Below are 16,633 nucleotides of genomic sequence, written 5' to 3' on the forward strand. Positions count from 1 at the left end.
CAACAATAATAATAGTTGGAAGGGACCTTGGAGGTCATCTAGTCCGGCAGGAAACCCTCTACCTTTTCAGACAAATGGCTGTCCAGTCTCTTCTTAAAAACCTCCAGTGATGGAGCATTCACCGCTTCTGGAGGCAGGTTGTTCCACTGGTTAATTGTTCTAACTGTCAGGAAGTTTCTCCTGAGTTCCAGGTTGCTTCTCTCCTTGGTTAAGTTTCCACGCATTACTTCTTGTCTGCCTTCGGGCGCTTTGGAGAATAGCTTGACTCCCTCTTCTTTGGGGTAGCCCCTGAGATACTGGAAGTCTTGCTATCCTGTCACCCCTGGTCCTTCTCTTTATTAAACTACTAGACATATCCAATTCCAGCATCCGTTCCTCATCTGTTTTAGCCTCCAGTCCCCCGATCATCTTTGTTACTCTTCTCTGCACTCTTTCTAGAGTCTCGACATCTTTTTTACATCGTGGTGACCAAAACTGGATGCAGAATTCCAAGTGTGGCCCTACCAAGGCGTTGTAAAGTAGTATTAACACTTGACGTGATCTTGATTCTATCCCTCTCTTAATGCAGCCTAGGATTGTGTTGGCTTTTTTGGCGAGTGCAGCACGCGGCTGGCTCCTATTTAAGCGATGGTCCACTAGGATTCCAAGATCCCTCTCGCTTAAAAAAAACAACCCTCCTTTGGAGAAAAGCCAATCTTGTAAGACAGCAGTCCCCAACCTTTCCACTTTGCCAACCCAGCCCAGTGCCAGGGGTGTGTGTGTGTGGGGAGGGGGGGGTGGAATGGCAGGCACACGTATGTACACATAGCTCTAGTAGTGCGAGCCCTTCCACTTGTGCAAGTGGACCTTTGCACGTCATGTTTGCCCATAGCTCCGTGGCCCGCTTTCAAACAGGCCACGGCCCGGGGTGGGGGGATGGGGGACCCCTGTTATAAAGAGATTAAAAAAATAAAACTTTACTTTAAAAAAAAAAGTAAACTTAAAATGGGAACCCCCTTTTTTAAACTTCAAAAAGTCGTGAAAGCGGAAAGGACGGTGCTCTTCAACTCACAGGCAGCAACTTTAAAACAACCGCGGTGTAGGGCCTGCCTTAAACGTCTCGTTTTCAGGAAGAACCTCAGAGTTACATTACTCGAATTACTCAGAGGTAATTCCATGCACCCAGTCTAAAAGAAAGAAGGCACGCTGAGATTTAAATATCTTAATTCTATAATTTACACACACAAAAAAAACCCCACCAATAAATATGGAAAAACAACACCGCGCAAAAACGTAACCTAATCTTAAGGTAAATTCCTAGCTAGGTTTACAGTATTGTTATTTTTAAAATCCGGTTTCTCTTGAAACGGACAGATTGCGATTGCCGCAGTTTGTTTGCGCTTTTTTTCTAAACAAAATATAGATAGGTATTATTGTTGGAAGCAGTTCAAAAGCTGAGTGGTGGAAAAATAAGGATGCCGCCAGCAAACTGGCACTCCCCTGCGCCGCATTAACCATTGGATCATTTTGAGCTGATGCTTCGTACCAGGTCGATGTAGAACGGTGAATAAAACTGGGAAGCACTAGATAATTTCAATGGCTACGGAGATTCTCAGTCATCCAGATCACGGTTGTCCCAAAGGTGCTTTTTTTCAGGAGGCAACTGGACTTTGTTCTTCTTTGAAGCCAGTTCCTTAAAAGACTCAACGACTCTCTGAAAGGAGGCCAAGGACCAGCTCTCTGCAAGGAGTATAAATCTTTCCATTCCCCACCATCCCGTCGGAGCTGAAGAAGCTTCTGGGATGGGAAGCGAAACATCTTCAGATTCGCCCGACAACCGTGTTGCTAACTTAACCATTGAAGTGGGTTCACTTAACAGCTGTGAAAAGGCAGGTCGTAAAATTGGGACAAGATCCACTGAACAACTGCCTCGCTTAGCAAGAGAAATTTTGGGCTAAATTGGGGTCGTAAGTCGGAGACCACCCCTAGCTGAAAACCTCCTTCCTTTGATAGCTGGGGGAGGTAGGGCTTCTAGATATCCACCGTGTTTCCTCCAAAATAAGATCCCACTCTTTTATGACTCATGGACTTCAACTCCCAGAATTCCTGAGCCAGCCATGCTGGCTCAGGAATTCTGGGAGTTGAAGTCCATGAGTCATAAAAGAGCCGAGGTTGCCTACCCCTGCGCCTAGCATGATTTTTTTCCAGGATGCTCGTAATATAAGCCCCACCCCCAAAATAAGCCCCAGATCGTCAGCCAGATGGACACGTCTAGTACCGTATTTCCCCGAGTATAAGCCCTAAGGCGTCTCTTGGAGCAAGAATTAATATAAGACCCGGTCTTATTTTCGGGGAAACACGGGATATAGAACTAGAGCAGATGGATGTCTTATTTTTCCCCCTCTATCCCTCTTTTCCTTCATCCGTGCGGGAAGGTGGGAGGAATCTTCCGAACATCTTGTTATTTGCATTTTACTGCATCGGGTGGAAAATCTGCTCTGATTTGATCGGAAGGCTCTTCAAAGCAGCCAACTCCAAAGAGCAAGAATATCGTTCCCTCCCCGCCCCCGCCGATTCTTCTTACCAGATCGATCAACTTCCTCATGGCGTGCTCATGCGCGCAAATACACTCACAGGGGTCGAAGCCGCCTTCCGCCATGTTGTGGATGGACCCGGAGCGTTAATGGACCCTAGAGAGAAACAAAAGTGGCTGTGTTTATTTCTTTATTCGAGGGTTTTCTATCTGTTTTTATTCGTTCGTGTGCTTGTATCCTGCCTGTGCTGTTTTCACAAATAACTCAAGGCGGCAAACGCATCCCAAACACCTTTCCCTTTATTTTTCCCCATAACAACAACCTTGTGAGGTGGGATGGGCTGAGAGAGGAGGACTGGCCCAAGGTCACCCAGCTGGCTTTCATGGCTAAGGCAGGACTAGAACTCACCGTCTCCTGGTGATTAGCTCAAAGTCACCCAGCTGGCTTTCAGTCTTAAAGTGGGACTAGAACTCACCGTCTCCTGGTGATTAGCCCAAAGTTACACAGCTGGTCTTCAGGCTTAAGGAGAGACTAGAACTCACCGTCTCCTGACAATTAGCCAAAGTCACCCAGCTGGTTTTCAGTCTTAAGGAGGGACTAGAACTCACCGTCTCCTGGTGATTAGCTCAAAGTTACACAGCTGGCTTTCAGGCTTAAGGAGAGACTAGAACTCACCGTTTCCTGGTGATTAGCCCAAAGTCACCCAGCTGGCTTTCAGTCTTAAGGTGGGACTAGAACTCACTTTCTCCTGGTGATTAGCCCAAAGTTACACAGCTGGTCTTCAGGCTTAAGGAGAGACTAGAACTCACCGTCTTTCATGTCTAAAGTGGGACTAGAGCTAACAGTCTCTTGCTTTCTAGTCTAGTGCCTTAACCCCTAGTCCAAACTGGCTCTCTGACTGCCCCACTTGCACACGGTGCATCTGGGTGGTGTGAAGCATTAAAGATCAGCAACAAAACCCACACACACACCCCGGCAGTGACAAAATACAATAATACAAGTCCTTTGATCCTCTCGGAATCAACCTGCGGTCCCCAAACCTACGGACAGAACCATATCTTCATGCATTTCAGAAAAGGAAGGGGGAGGTCAACTTGATTCCCAAAGGAATGATGTTCCAAAGGGTTAGGCTTAGCCACTGCAGAGAAGGCCGGGATACAAATAAATAAAATACAAATAAAATCTGTATTTTATTCCTGTAAGCTGTGCTTTTTCCATGGGAGTTTGCTAAGGAATAGCCAATGCCTGATTTTACGCCGGTAGCGGAGGCTTCAGCAAGATATTAGAAAAAGTACAGGCAAGCAACATGCCTTCTGCAAACTACAAAAGAACATAACGTTACTTTCAGGATGTCGCTATTTAAGGAATCCTACTTTAGAGTCTAACAAACAACAAAATCCTGGCTCTTTACCGGCCGTTTCCTGCCACACCTGTTTAACAAGTATAAAACAAAGGAATTAAGGTAAATACAAAATGGAACGTGGCCATTTTTTATTGTGCAATAATTAATCGCACGGATTTTCCCAGCCAATTCTTAGTTGCAAAAGTCATTTTGTGCTCAACACCATTGCAGGTAAGCCTTGATTTGCAACCGTTCATTTAATGACTGTTTGAAGTTACAGCAGCACTGGAAAAAGTGACTTAAATGACCCCTTTTCAGACATGACCCTCGCAGCGTCCCAGCGGTCGCGCGTGATCAAAATTCGGACGCTTGGCCACAGGTTCATATTTATGACAGTCGCCCCCGCCTGAGGTCACGTGACTCCCCCCTTTTGCGACCTTCTGACAAGCAGAAGTCCACGGGGGAAAGCCTGATTGACTTAACCATGTTACTTAACAACTTAACAATTGTGGCAAGGAAGGTCGTAAAATGGGACGAAACTCCCTTAATAGCTATCTCGCTTAGCGACGGAAATTTGGGGCTCTGTCGTGGTCATCAGTAGAGGACCATCTATATTTGTAACGGGCAAACTCCTACGGTTTCAAAACAGCAAGACTCTAGCATGAGTTAAACAAGTGGGTCAACTTTTGGGCGATTAAGAGCAGCTTTTTAAATTATTTCAGCAGCGAATACAGTGCTAAGGTCTATATGGGTCGTCCTCCACTTACAATAGTTCGTTTAGTGACCCTTCAAACACACAACAGAAGTGGGAAAAGTGACTTCTGGCCGTTTTTCACACTTACGACCGTTGCAGCATCCCCGTGGTCATTTGATCCAAATTCAGAGGCTTGGCAAATGACTCGTACTTATGACAGTCGCGCTGTCCCCGGGATCACGTGATCCACTTTTGCGACTTTCCAACGAGCAAAGACGAGGAGGGAAGCCAGATTCATTTAACAGCTGTGTTACTAACTTAACAACAGCAGTGATTCCCTTAACAGCCGTGACAAGGGAGGTCGTAAAAAGGGGCAAAATTCACTTCACAGCTGTCGCCCTTAGCAACAGCAATTTGGGGGCTCAATGATGGCCCTGTGCCGAGGACCACCTGTAGTCTTTAGACCACCTTTAATACGATGGAGGCTCGTCCTCCATCGTATTAAAGAAAGAATCACAATAGATCAGACCTGATTATACAAATTATACAAAGGCAGGAGAAGCAGCAACGGATGGAAACTAGTCAAGGAGAGAAGCAACCTGGAACTAAGGAGAAACTTCCTGACAGTTAGAACAAGTAACCAGTAGAACTCCTTGCCTCCAGAAGATGGGGGTGCTCCATCACTGGAGGTTTTTAAGAAGAGACTGGACAGCCATTTGTCTGAAATGGTATAGGGTTTCCTGCCTGAGCAGGGGGTTGGACTAGATGACCTCCAAGGTCCCTTCCAACTTTTATTATAATTATTGTTGTTATTATTCAGTGGAATAACTTGCCTCCAGAGGTTATGAATGCTCCAACTCTGGAAGTTTTTAAGAAGAGACCGGACAGCCATTTGTCTGAAAGGGTATAGGGTTTCCTACCTGAGCAGGGGGTTGGACTAGATGACCTCCAAATTCATTATTTACACTTTGATATTTATTGCCCTGTACACCGCCCTGAGTCCTTCGGGAGAAGGGCGGTATAAAAATTTAATAAATATAAATAAATAAATAAATAAATTATCATCATCATCATCATCATCATCATCATCATCATCAAATTGAGGAACTAAGCCAGTAACATCCCATGTATGCTGAAGGGTAAGAACACAAACTGTATCTTGATTAACACGTAAGCTGTTCTGCTTGGCACAGACAGCCCTAACTGAAAATCACTAACTGTCCTAAATTAATGAAACATTGTCGGCAGCTCTGTCTTGAAATGGACGTTGGTTTTGCATATATTACATAGCACCGCTGCTAAATATATTGGTGAAAGTAGGAAATGAGACATTTCTCGTAAGACAGAACAAACTTTCATCAAAAACAGTCTGTTATGGTAAGACAATGCAAATTACCGGGTTACGGGGCAAAGCTGTCCCACGGTGCGGCTTAGGTTTTAATACCTTGCGCAGTGCAGTGGACAAAAATGTATTTATATCGGGTGGCAATTATGGACCGACAAGAGTTTTCATTCCACCCATATTACTGCTGCACCACTGAAAGAATTCAAGGTTTGTCCTGACCTTGCCAATCAAAGCCTGGGATAGAATTTGGATTATCATAGGTTGCCCACTACCTTTCTGTCCTTGATTTCATCAAAGCCAATCAGCAAGGCACATAGGAGATTTTTTTGGGGGGGTGGGGGTGGGGGTGGGAAATAAAATGCAGCAATTAGGATGGGGCTTAGGGCTGGCTCAGGAATTCTGGGAGTTGAAGTCCACGAGTCGTGAAAGGGCCAAAGTTTCCCCCATGCTGGCTCAGGGATTCTGGGAGTTGAAGTCCACAAGTCACGAAGGGGCCAAAGTTTCCCCCATGCTGGATCAGGAATTCTGGGAGTTGAAGTCCACGAGTCATGAAGGGGCCAAAGTTTCCCCCATGCTGGCTCAGGAATTCTGGGAGTTGAAGTCCACGAGTCATGAAGGGGCCAAAGTTTTCCCCATGCTGGCTCAGGGATTCTGGGAGTGGAAGTCCACGAGTCGTGAAGGGGCCAGAGTTTCCCCCATGCTGGCTCAGGGATTCTGGGAGTTGAAGTCCACGAGTCGTGAAGGGGCCAAAGTTTTCCCCATGCTGGCTCAGGGATTCTGGGAGTGGAAGTCCACGAGTCGTGAAGGGGCCAGAGTTTCCCCCATGCTGGCTCAGGAATTCTGGGAGTTGAAGTCCACGAGTCGTGAAGGGGCCAAAGTTTCCCCCATGCTGGATCAGGAATTCTGGGAGTTGAAGTCCACGAGTCATGAAGGGGCCAAAGTTTCCCCCATGCTGGCTCAGGAATTCTGGGAGTTGAAGTCCACGAGTCGTGAAGGGGCCAAAGTTTTCCCCATGCTGGCTCAGGGATTCTGGGAGTTGAAGTCCACGAGTCGTGAAGGGGCCAGAGTTTCCCCCATGCTGGCTCAGGGATTCTGGGAGTTGAAGTCCACGAGTCGTGAAGGGGCCAAAGTTTCCCCCATGCTGGCTCAGGAATTCTGGGAGTGGAAGTCCACGAGTCGTGAAGGGGCCAGAGTTTCCCCCATGCTGGCTCAGGGATTCTGGGAGTGGAAGTCCACGAGTCGTGAAGGGGCCAAAGTTTCCCCCATGCTGGCTCAGGAATTCTGGGAGTTGAAGTCCACGAGTCGTGAAGGGGCCAAAGTTTTCCCCATGCTGGCTCAGGGATTCTGGGAGTTGAAGTCCACGAGTCGTGAAGGGGCCAGAGTTTCCCCCATGCTGGCTCAGGGATTCTGGGAGTTGAAGTCCACGAGTCGTGAAGGGGCCAAAGTTTCCCCCATGCTGGCTCAGGAATTCTGGGAGTTGAAGTCCACGAGTCACGAAGGGGCCAAAGTTTCCCCCATGCTGGCTCAGGAATTCTGGGAGTTGAAGTCCACGAGTCGTGAAGGGGCCAAAGTTCCCCCATGCTGGCTCAGGAATTCTGGGAGTTGAAGTCCACGAGTCGTGAAGGGGCCAAAGTTTCCCCCGTGCTGGCTCAGGAATTCTGGGAGTTGAAGTCCACGAGTCGTGAAGGGGCCAAAGTTTCCCCCGTGCTGGCTCAGGAATTCTGGGAGTTGAAGTCCACGAGTCGTGAAGGGGCCAAAGTTTCCCCCGTGCTGGCTCAGGAATTCTGGGAGTTGAAGTCCATGAGTCACAAACGAGCCAAGGTTCCCCACCCCTGGTCTAGTGATTAAGGCGCTGGCCTAAAAACTGGGAGATTCTGATCCCATGAGATTGTGGATTTTAGTCCCACTTGAGGCGTGAAAGCTATCCGAGTGGCTTCGGGCTACTAGCTCCTTCTCTCTCAGACCAATTAGCCTCAGAGGATTACGGGATGGGGAAAACAGGAGAAGGAAGGAGTAGCAGACATGCGAGGCCCGAGTTATTGATGACAACAATTCAAGTGAGATATCAAGAAATAAATATTAAGAGCGCGTCACTAAGCCTGTGACAATGTTGGCGGAGAAAAAAAAGTTTTATTTTTAAAAAGTGGCCCTTAAAGATGCAGTTCTACAAGCCCAAGCACAATGTAAAGATATGAAATATAGGGCTTCTAAGGCTAGAACTCTCTTAAGAATCGAACATCCTTATCTGTTGAGCCATTTCCACACAGTTCAACCCTGAATTATAAGTATTCTCTTCTATCGGCACCGTTCTGCATTGCTAGCAGTTGTAGCCTGTGGCATATGGCTACGAAGTCTGGCATGTTTGGAGGGGGTGTGTGTGGAAAAATAACAGAGAAAAATCCTCCCCCCATTAAATATTCTATTTTCCCCCTGCTTTCCTCAGGCTTCACATCTGTTTACAGGAGGAGGATTTCAAAATATCTTAAAAGAACCAAACTATCTTCCCACCAGCCGCACATCAAGAGTCCGTTCATCTGCCTATCACGCTCCCGTATCGGGCTTTCTGCCTTTGATATCCTTCAACTTCTTGGGCTGTGCAGGTAAGATCCCTTGCAGAAACTAGAACCTCCAGTTACAAAAGCAGACAAGATTTTACTCAGAACAAAAAGGTTCAAAAGAGTTTCCCACCTAGCAAGCGTTAGCATGAATAGATCTGAAGATCTTTTTCATTTTTAGGCCCTGCAGACAGACGTCCCACCAATTCAAGATGTACGAAAGGCCTCTTCTTAAATGACCTGTGTGTGTTCTTTGGCTAATTTATCCCCAGTCACAATTACTAACTGGACTTTTTTTTTTAAAAAAAAGAAGAAGTTATAGAGTTGAATACACCGCCCTTTGCAATAAAATCTTCCTCTTCTAACCACCTCCCCCCCAAAAAAGTGTCATCAAGAGCAAGACCAAAATAATGGTCAATCTTTAAGGTCCACATATGGTGGACTTGTAAAAAAGTTAAAGCTTTTTGGATTAAAATTTGGTGGAATATGCAGAAGATATTTAAGAAAAAGATAAAATTTTCTCCACTATTATTTTTGCTGGGTATTACTATTGACTCTACTGCTATAGAAACTAAATTGATGTTGAATTTAATAATGGCAGCAATACTTTTGGTAGTGCAATATTGGAAAAAGGAGGATTTGCCTACTATAGAAGAATGGACTTTAAAAGTTTCGAACCTGGCAGAAATGGCGAAAATCGCAGCATATTTGAAAGACCATTCGCAACAAAGATATATTTTGGAATGGAGAAGATGGATTGATTATATCCAGAATAAATATGGGACCAAAAAGTTTCATTTAGCATTTGAATGAGTATTAGATTTAGAAGATTTGTTATTATTTAGCTATTTTTAAGGAGAGTTATAGTGCGATAGGACTCAAAGTGTTATTATAGTCAGTTTGCATATTATAGTTTAAGACTGTTACGGTCAATACCCTGTATTTGCTCTGGGAAGTCGGGAGGGGGGGAGAGGGAGGGGTTTTTTATGTTTAAAATGTATCTGTAAAACGTTTTAATAAAAAAAGAAGTTAGACTCAATTTGCATTTGAAGACACGTAACAATTGTATGCGTTATAGAGCTGAATACACCGCCCTTTGCAATAAAATCTTCCTTTTCTATCCACCTCCCCCCCAAAAAGTGTCATCAAGAGCAAGACCAAAATAATGGTCAATTTTTAAGGTATCTGTCCATTTCTCTGCCACATGTGCACATACACATCCAGATGTGTCCCCATAAGACAATTCCTGCAGGTCGTAGTCGAGAGAAGGAAATTATTTTTTTGGTTCCAAAAAAAAAATCTGAAAAGAAATAACTTTTTAATGTCATAGGTATTTATTTACAGGAGGACAGTTCCCAATAACATGCCGCAAAGCTCTTTTTTTTCATCTTTCTTCCTCAAGTGCACACTATGCGCTAATCATTCTTTCCCATCCCTTCCAACTGGTTATACTGGTTTTTTTTTTAAAAAACCAACCTATAACTGTTAGCATTTCCTGAAACCAGTTCCAAAGGGACCTTTTATCATATGTTAATTCCAGTCATCCAGAGGGAAAGAATGCCCCTTACCTAGCTAAAAATAGGAAAAGTACTTTTTCCCCTCCCCCCAGGAATAAAATAAAATGGGAATTAAGAGGAACAAACAGCCAAATCGGAATGAGAAAGGTAGGAAAGGATAGGATAAAATTCAAGGCAAAATAATAAACAAAGAAAGAAAAACAGGTCCATTTCTGATCAGAGGGATTTTAAATTTTCTGGATCTGTTCCTATCTATTCTTGAAAACCTTTCAGCATGTCAAAGCGTCTGGCGAATTATTAAAAGGAAAGCAGGCAGGAAAAATGCTTCACTGGTCATCCCGGAGAGTCGGTGAGCTGCTTTTGGCTACAGCCCAGAAACTTCACAATTGGCCCTGTTGAACCTCTGCAACTTTAGACTTGAGTTTGGGTGTGTGTGTGTTTTTTTAAGCAACAATAAACAGGAGGACATTTCAGAAGTCCCAGGAGACCAAAAAATAAATAAATCTGAGGTTCAAAATTGTTCAGGCACAAAGATAACCTGTACTGTCATTTTTTTTTTTACTGTGGGCACAACGGCACACATCGAAAATGAAGTTTAGTTGCCCGCTCTCAAAGTGGAACACATACATGACACACACACACCTAACCATACTATACACACACATGCATAGACCCACACCCCTTCATATACATAACAAATATTAAATACTGTCCCATCTGGAATATATAACGGGAGGAGGAAGCCTTGAGAGTTCACAAGGTTAACGCTGTACGGAACGAAACTATGGCTGAACCGGGATGTTCTGCTTCGGATACCACGAAGGGAACAAGGATAACAGGTTGTGAAGAGGCTGTGTCGTGTCCCACTTCACGGTCACATTATTTTTAAGAGGCTCTGCCTGATCGTTTGGAATAATAAAATTATACGGTCGGTTTAAAGTGTTCGGGCCTCAGGACGGATGGGAAGTTTATTGATCCAGGAGTGAAGTTCATTCTGGAAAGCGTGAAGATGGTTATCAGTGCAACGAACCTGCGACTCAACCTGGATGATTGGGGGACCGGAGACTAAAACATATAGGGAACGGTTGCTGGAATTGGGTATGTGTAGTTTAATGAAGAGAAGGGTGAGGGGGGACAGGATAGCAGCCTTCCAATATCTCAGGGGCTGCCCCAAAGAAGAGGGAGTCAAGCTATTCTCCAAAGCGCCCGAAGGCAGGACAAGAAGCAATGGATGGAAACTAGTCAAGGAGAGAAGCAACCTAGAACTAAGGAGAAACTTCCTGACAGTTAGAACAATTAACCAGTGGAACAACCTGCCTCCAGAGGTGGTGAATGCTCCAACACTGGAGTCTTTTCAGAAGAGACTGGACCGCCATTTGTCTGAAATGGTATAGGGCAGGGGTCGGCAACCTCGGCTCTTTTATGACTCGTGGACTTCAACTCCCAGAATTCCTGAGCCAGCATAGCTGGCTCAGGAATTCTGGGAGTTGAAGTCCACGAGTCATAAAAGAGCCGAGGTTGCCGACCCCTGGTATAGGGTTTCCTGCCTTAGCAGGGGGTTGGACTAGATGACCTCCAAGGTCCCTTCCAACTTATTATTATTAGTAACTCCAGAGGGCTCAACCGCTCGGCTCAGCGCGTTTAATGGTAGAATACTTACAGGTATTAAATAATAAGCAATGCCTTACTCTTCTTTCTAGAGTCGGGTCTGCGTCTCACGGCCTTTCGCGCATTCTGCAAGGATCCCCGGTGACCTCACTGAGCCCAGAGAAATACCTCGCTTTCGAAAGAATGCCAGCAAGGCGTTTATTCAATAAAACCAGGGGTCTTCAAACTTGGCCCTTTGATGACTTGTGAACTTCAACTCCCAGAATTCCTCAGCCAGCGTGCCTGGCTGAGGAATTCTGGGAGTTGAAGTCCCCAAGTCATAAAAGGGCCAAGTTTGAAGACCCCTGGTTTAGTATATAGTCCAGGGGTAGGCCACCTTGGCTCTTTTATGACTGGTGGACTTCAACTGCCAGAATTCCTGAGCCAGCATGGCTAAGCGTGGAAACCTCTCCCTTTCCCCTCAGCATGGCTGGCTCAGGAATTCTGGGAGTTGAAGTCCACGAGTCATAAAAGGGCCAAGTTTGAAGACCCCTGGTTTAGTATATAGTCCAGGGGTAGGCCATTTTGGCTCTTTTATGACTGGTGGACTTCAACTGCCAGAATTCCTGAGCCAGCATGGCTAAGCATGGAAACCTCTCCCTTTCCCCTTAGCATGGCTGGCTCAGGAATTCTGGGAGCTGAAGTCCCCAAGTCATAAAAGGGCCAAGTTTGAAGACCCCCTAATGAAAACAAACCAACCGCTTGTCAGCTGCGTAACTCGATTTCGAAGTTGCAAAAAAAAAAAAAGAAAGAAAAAGAAAAAAGAAATCGGAACGCCCAAGAACCAAAACGCCAACTTCTTAGCCGGCAAGCCAAAAAAAAAAAAAGAAAGAAAAAAAAAGGCCGGCTCCCTTCTTTTAGATCGGGATGCCGTCGGGAGGAAGGGGGCGAACGGCGATCGTTAAGGATCGCAAAAGGCCAGATCGCTTGTTTGAAACCCCCCAACTTTCCATCGGCCGGGCGTCTTTTGCGCCGGGGACGACTGGATCCCTTTGGGGGAGGAAAGCGGGAGGGAGGGGGGGGGAGAAAGCAACGGGCGAGCGAGCGTGCAAGCTGGAGGGATCCGGGATCTGTTCCAGCGGCGGCCGAACTTTTGTTCCGAGGGTCCCGCCGCGCCCTTGCCTGCTCTACCCCGGCAGCCGAGGGCTGCACCGCATCCCTTTTGAACGGCAGCCCGAAGAGTCGGGGGTCGAAGGAAGCGGGAACCAAGCCGAACTCACCCAAGTTGGCGCCGGCGGCTGCAGCTGCTGCTAATGCAATCGGAGGCGGCTGCAGAGAAGCCCGGGCGCCTCCAGCCTTCTCGTGTTTTGCTTGCACTGACCACGTCAGACTCTCCGGCCTTTTTTTTGCAAAGGAGACCCGGATCTGCCGGCTCCCACAAAGGGGAGGGGCTTGCTGCCCCCTCCCTCCCCAGGGGCGGAGCGCAGCCGCAAACCCCGCCCCCTTGCAACGGATCCCTTCCGCCCTTGCAGGAGGGGCCGGCCTTTTTTTTTTTTTTTTGCAGAGTCGGCCTCCGCATGCAAATTGCGCCCCGAGGCAAGGCGCTGATTGGCCTGTTCGGGTTTTTTTTTTTGACTCTCGGCGTCAAAGCTCGGGCTTTCCGCTCTGCCTCGGCTCTTTTAGGACTCGTGGACTTCGACGCCCAGAATTCCCGAGCGAGTTGTGCCGGCTGAGGAATTCTGGGAGTTTATTTATTTATTTATTATTTATTTATTAATTTAATTTGTATACCGCCCTTCTCCCTAGGGACTCAGGGCGGTGAACAGGGCAATACATAAAAACTAGATACAAAAATTAAAATTATTAAAACATGATTAAACAATGCCCATAAATTAATACAAATTTAAAATGAAGTCGTTTATAAAAATCCCACCCCGTCCCATCAGGCCAGGCCAGCTTGTTTAAAGAGATAAGTTTTAAGATCGCGCCGGAAGGAGCGGAGATCGGGCGCCATCCGGAGCTCAACTGGAAGATGGTTCCATAAATCCGGTGCACCCACAGAGAACGCTCTCCGCCTGGGGGCCACCAGTCGGCATTCTTTGACCGGTGGCACCCTGAGGAGGCCCTCTCTGTGGGAGCGTACTGGGCGGAGGGAAGTTGACGCCGGCTGCAGGTGCTCCCCACGAGTTGAAGTCCACGAGTGCTAAGAGAGTTGAAGTCCACGACTTGGTGGACTGCTGGCTGAGGAATTCTGGGAGTTGAAGTCCACGAGTCCTAAGAGAGCTGAAGTTGGGTCTGCAACCTTGACGGCTTGGTGGACTGCTGGCTGAGGAATTCTGGGAGTTGAAGTCCACGAGTGCTAAGAGAGCTGAAGCTGGGTCTGCAACCTTGACGGCTTGGTGGACTGCTGGCTGGGGAATTCTGGGAGTTGAAGTCCACGAGTGCTAAGAGAGCTGAAGTTGGGTCTGCAACCTTGACGACTTGGTGGACTGCTGGCTGAGGAATTCTGGGAGTTGAAGTCCACGAGTGCTAAGAGAGCTGAAGTTGGGTCTGCAACCTTGACGACTTGGTGGACTGCTGGCTGGGGAATTCTGGGAGTTGAAGTCCACGAGTGCTAAGAGAGCTGAAGTTGGGTCTGCAACCTTGACGACTTGGTGGACTGCTGGCTGGGGAATTTTGGGAGTTGAAGTCCACGAGTGCTAAGAGAGCTGAAGTTGGGTCTGCAACCTTGACGACTTGGTGGACTGCTGGCTGAGGAATTCTGGGAGTTGAAGTCCACGAGTGCTAAGAGAGCTGAAGTTGGGTCTGCAACCTTGACGACTTGGTGGACTGCTGGCTGAGGAATTCTGGGAGTTGAAGTCCACGAGTCCTAAGAGAGCTGAAGCTGGGTCTGCAACCTTGACGGCTTGGTGGACTGCTGGCTGGGGAATTCTGGGAGTTGAAGTCCACGAGTGCTAAGAGAGCTGAAGTTGGGTCTGCAACCTTGACGACTTGGTGGACTGCTGGCTGAGGAATTCTGGGAGTTGAAGTCCACGAGTGCTAAGAGAGCTGAAGTTGGGTCTGCAACCTTGGACGACTTGGTGGACTGCTGGCTGAGGAATTCTGGGAGTTGAAGTCCACGAGTGCTAAGAGAGCTGAAGTTGGGTCTGCAACCTTGGACGACTTGGTGGACTGCTGGCTGAGGAATTCTGGGAGTTGAAGTCCACGAGTGCTAAGAGAGCTGAAGTTGGGTCTGCAACCTTGGACGACTTGGTGGACTGCTGGCTGAGGAATTCTGGGAGTTGAAGTCCACGAGTGCTAAGAGAGCTGAAGTTGGGTCTGCAACCTTGGACAACTTGGTGGACTGCTGGCTGAGGAATTCTGGGAGTTTATTTATTTATTTATTATTTATTTATTAATTTAATTTGTATACCGCCCTTCTCCCTAGGGACTCAGGGCGGTGAACAGGGCAATACATAAAAACTAGATACAAAAATTAAAATTATTAAAACATGATTAAACAATGCCCATAAATTAATACAAATTTAAAATGAAGTCGTTTATAAAAATCCCACCCCGTCCCATCAGGCCAGGCCAGCTTGTTTAAAGAGATAAGTTTTAAGATCGCGCCGGAAGGAGCGGAGATCGGGCGCCATCCGGAGCTCAACTGGAAGATGGTTCCATAAATCCGGTGCACCCACAGAGAACGCTCTCCGCCTGGGGGCCACCAGTCGGCATTCTTTGACCGGTGGCACCCTGAGGAGGCCCTCTCTGTGGGAGCGTACTGGGCGGAGGGAAGTTGACGCCGGCTGCAGGTGCTCCCCACGAGTTGAAGTCCACGAGTGCTAAGAGAGTTGAAGTCCACGAGTGCTAAGAGAGCTGAAGTTGGGTCTGCAACCTTGACGACTTGGTGGACTGCTGGCTGAGGAATTTTGGGAGTTGAAGTCCACGAGTGCTAAGAGAGCTGAAGTTGGGTCTGCAACCTTGACGACTTGGTGGACTGCTGGCTGAGGAATTCTGGGAGTTGAGGTCCACGAGTGCTAAGAGAGCTGAAGTTGGGTCTGCAACCTTGACGACTTGAAAGACTTGGTGGACTGCTGGCTGAGGAATTCTGGGAGTTGAAGTCCACGAGTCCTAAGAGAGCTGAAGCTGGGTCTGCAACCTTGACGGCTTGGTGGACTGCTGGCTGAGGAATTCTGGGAGTTGAAGTCCACGAGTCCTAAGAGAGCTGAAGCTGGGTCTGCAACCTTGCCGACTTGGTGGACTGCTGGCTGAGGAATTCTGGGAGTTGAAGTCCACGAGTGCTAAGAGAGCTGAAGTTGGGTCTGCAACCTTGGACGACTTGGTGGACTGCTGGCTGAGGAATTCTGGGAGTTGAAGTCCACGAGTGCTAAGAGAGCTGAAGTTGGGTCTGCAACCTTGGACGACTTGGTGGACTGCTGGCTGAGGAATTCTGGGAGTTGAAGTCCACGAGTGCTAAGAGAGCTGAAGTTGGGTCTGCAACCTTGGACGACTTGGTGGACTGCTGGCTGAGGAATTCTGGGAGTTGAAGTCCACGACTGCTAAGAGAGCTGAAGTTGGGTCTGCAACCTTGACGACTTGGTGGACTGCTGGCTGGGGAATTCTGGGAGTAGAGGTCCACGAGTGCTAAGAGAGCTGAAGTTGGGTCTGCAACCTTGGACGACTTGGTGGACTGCTGGCTGAGGAATTCTGGGAGTTGAAGTCCACGAGTGCTAAGAGAGCTGAAGTTGGGTCTGCAACCTTGACGACTTGGTGGACTGCTGGCTGAGGAATTCTGGGAGTAGAGGTCCACGAGTGCTAAGAGAGCTGAAGTTTTGTCTGCAACCTTGACAACTTGAAAGACTTGGTGGACTGCTGGCTGGGGAATTCTGGGAGTTGAAGTCCACAAAGTCTTAACGTTGTCGCCAGACCCCTGGCCTAGGAAGAGGGCACTTGGTTTCGCTCTTACGTCCGTTCACACACACCCCGCCGCAGAGCAGAGGAGAAGGCTGCTCCGAAGCCCCCAACACGACCCCGCTTGGGTCCCCTTGAACCCACCGGCCGAAGACAAGGAGCCGAGGAGGAATCCTGCGAATAAGGC

General features: G+C 47.5%; 1 protein-coding gene and 1 long non-coding RNA gene across 3 annotated transcripts in view; one reads left to right on the forward strand and one right to left on the reverse strand.

Annotated features, from left to right (window-relative positions):
* The window catches only part of LOC308671001, a 23,972-nt gene extending 15,219 nt beyond the window's left edge, over positions 1–8,753 (forward strand). Inside the window, exon 4 of the long non-coding RNA XR_014027127.1 lies at positions 8,338–8,753. This is a non-coding gene — a long non-coding RNA (uncharacterized lncRNA). The remainder of the gene's footprint in view (positions 1–8,337) is intronic.
* The window catches only part of SMIM14 (small integral membrane protein 14), a 46,228-nt gene that overhangs the window by 19,709 nt on the left and 9,886 nt on the right, over positions 1–16,633 (reverse strand). Inside the window, exons 1-2 of one of the 2 annotated variants that reach the window (XM_081332894.1) lie at positions 12,834–12,979; positions 2,564–2,669 (exon numbers count right to left, since the gene is read on the reverse strand). In XM_081332894.1, coding sequence (XP_081189020.1) covers positions 2,564–2,638 — 75 coding nt within the window. In that variant the 5' untranslated portion in view covers positions 2,639–2,669; positions 12,834–12,979. Of the gene's footprint in view, positions 1–2,563; positions 2,670–12,833; positions 12,980–16,633 lie in introns of those variants that run through there. The other variant, XM_081332895.1, reaches the window with a different exon arrangement.

This window comes from Vipera berus (genome assembly GCF_964194415.1).
Source record: "Vipera berus genome assembly, chromosome: 7".
Classification (NCBI taxonomy): Eukaryota; Metazoa; Chordata; class Lepidosauria; order Squamata; family Viperidae; genus Vipera; species Vipera berus.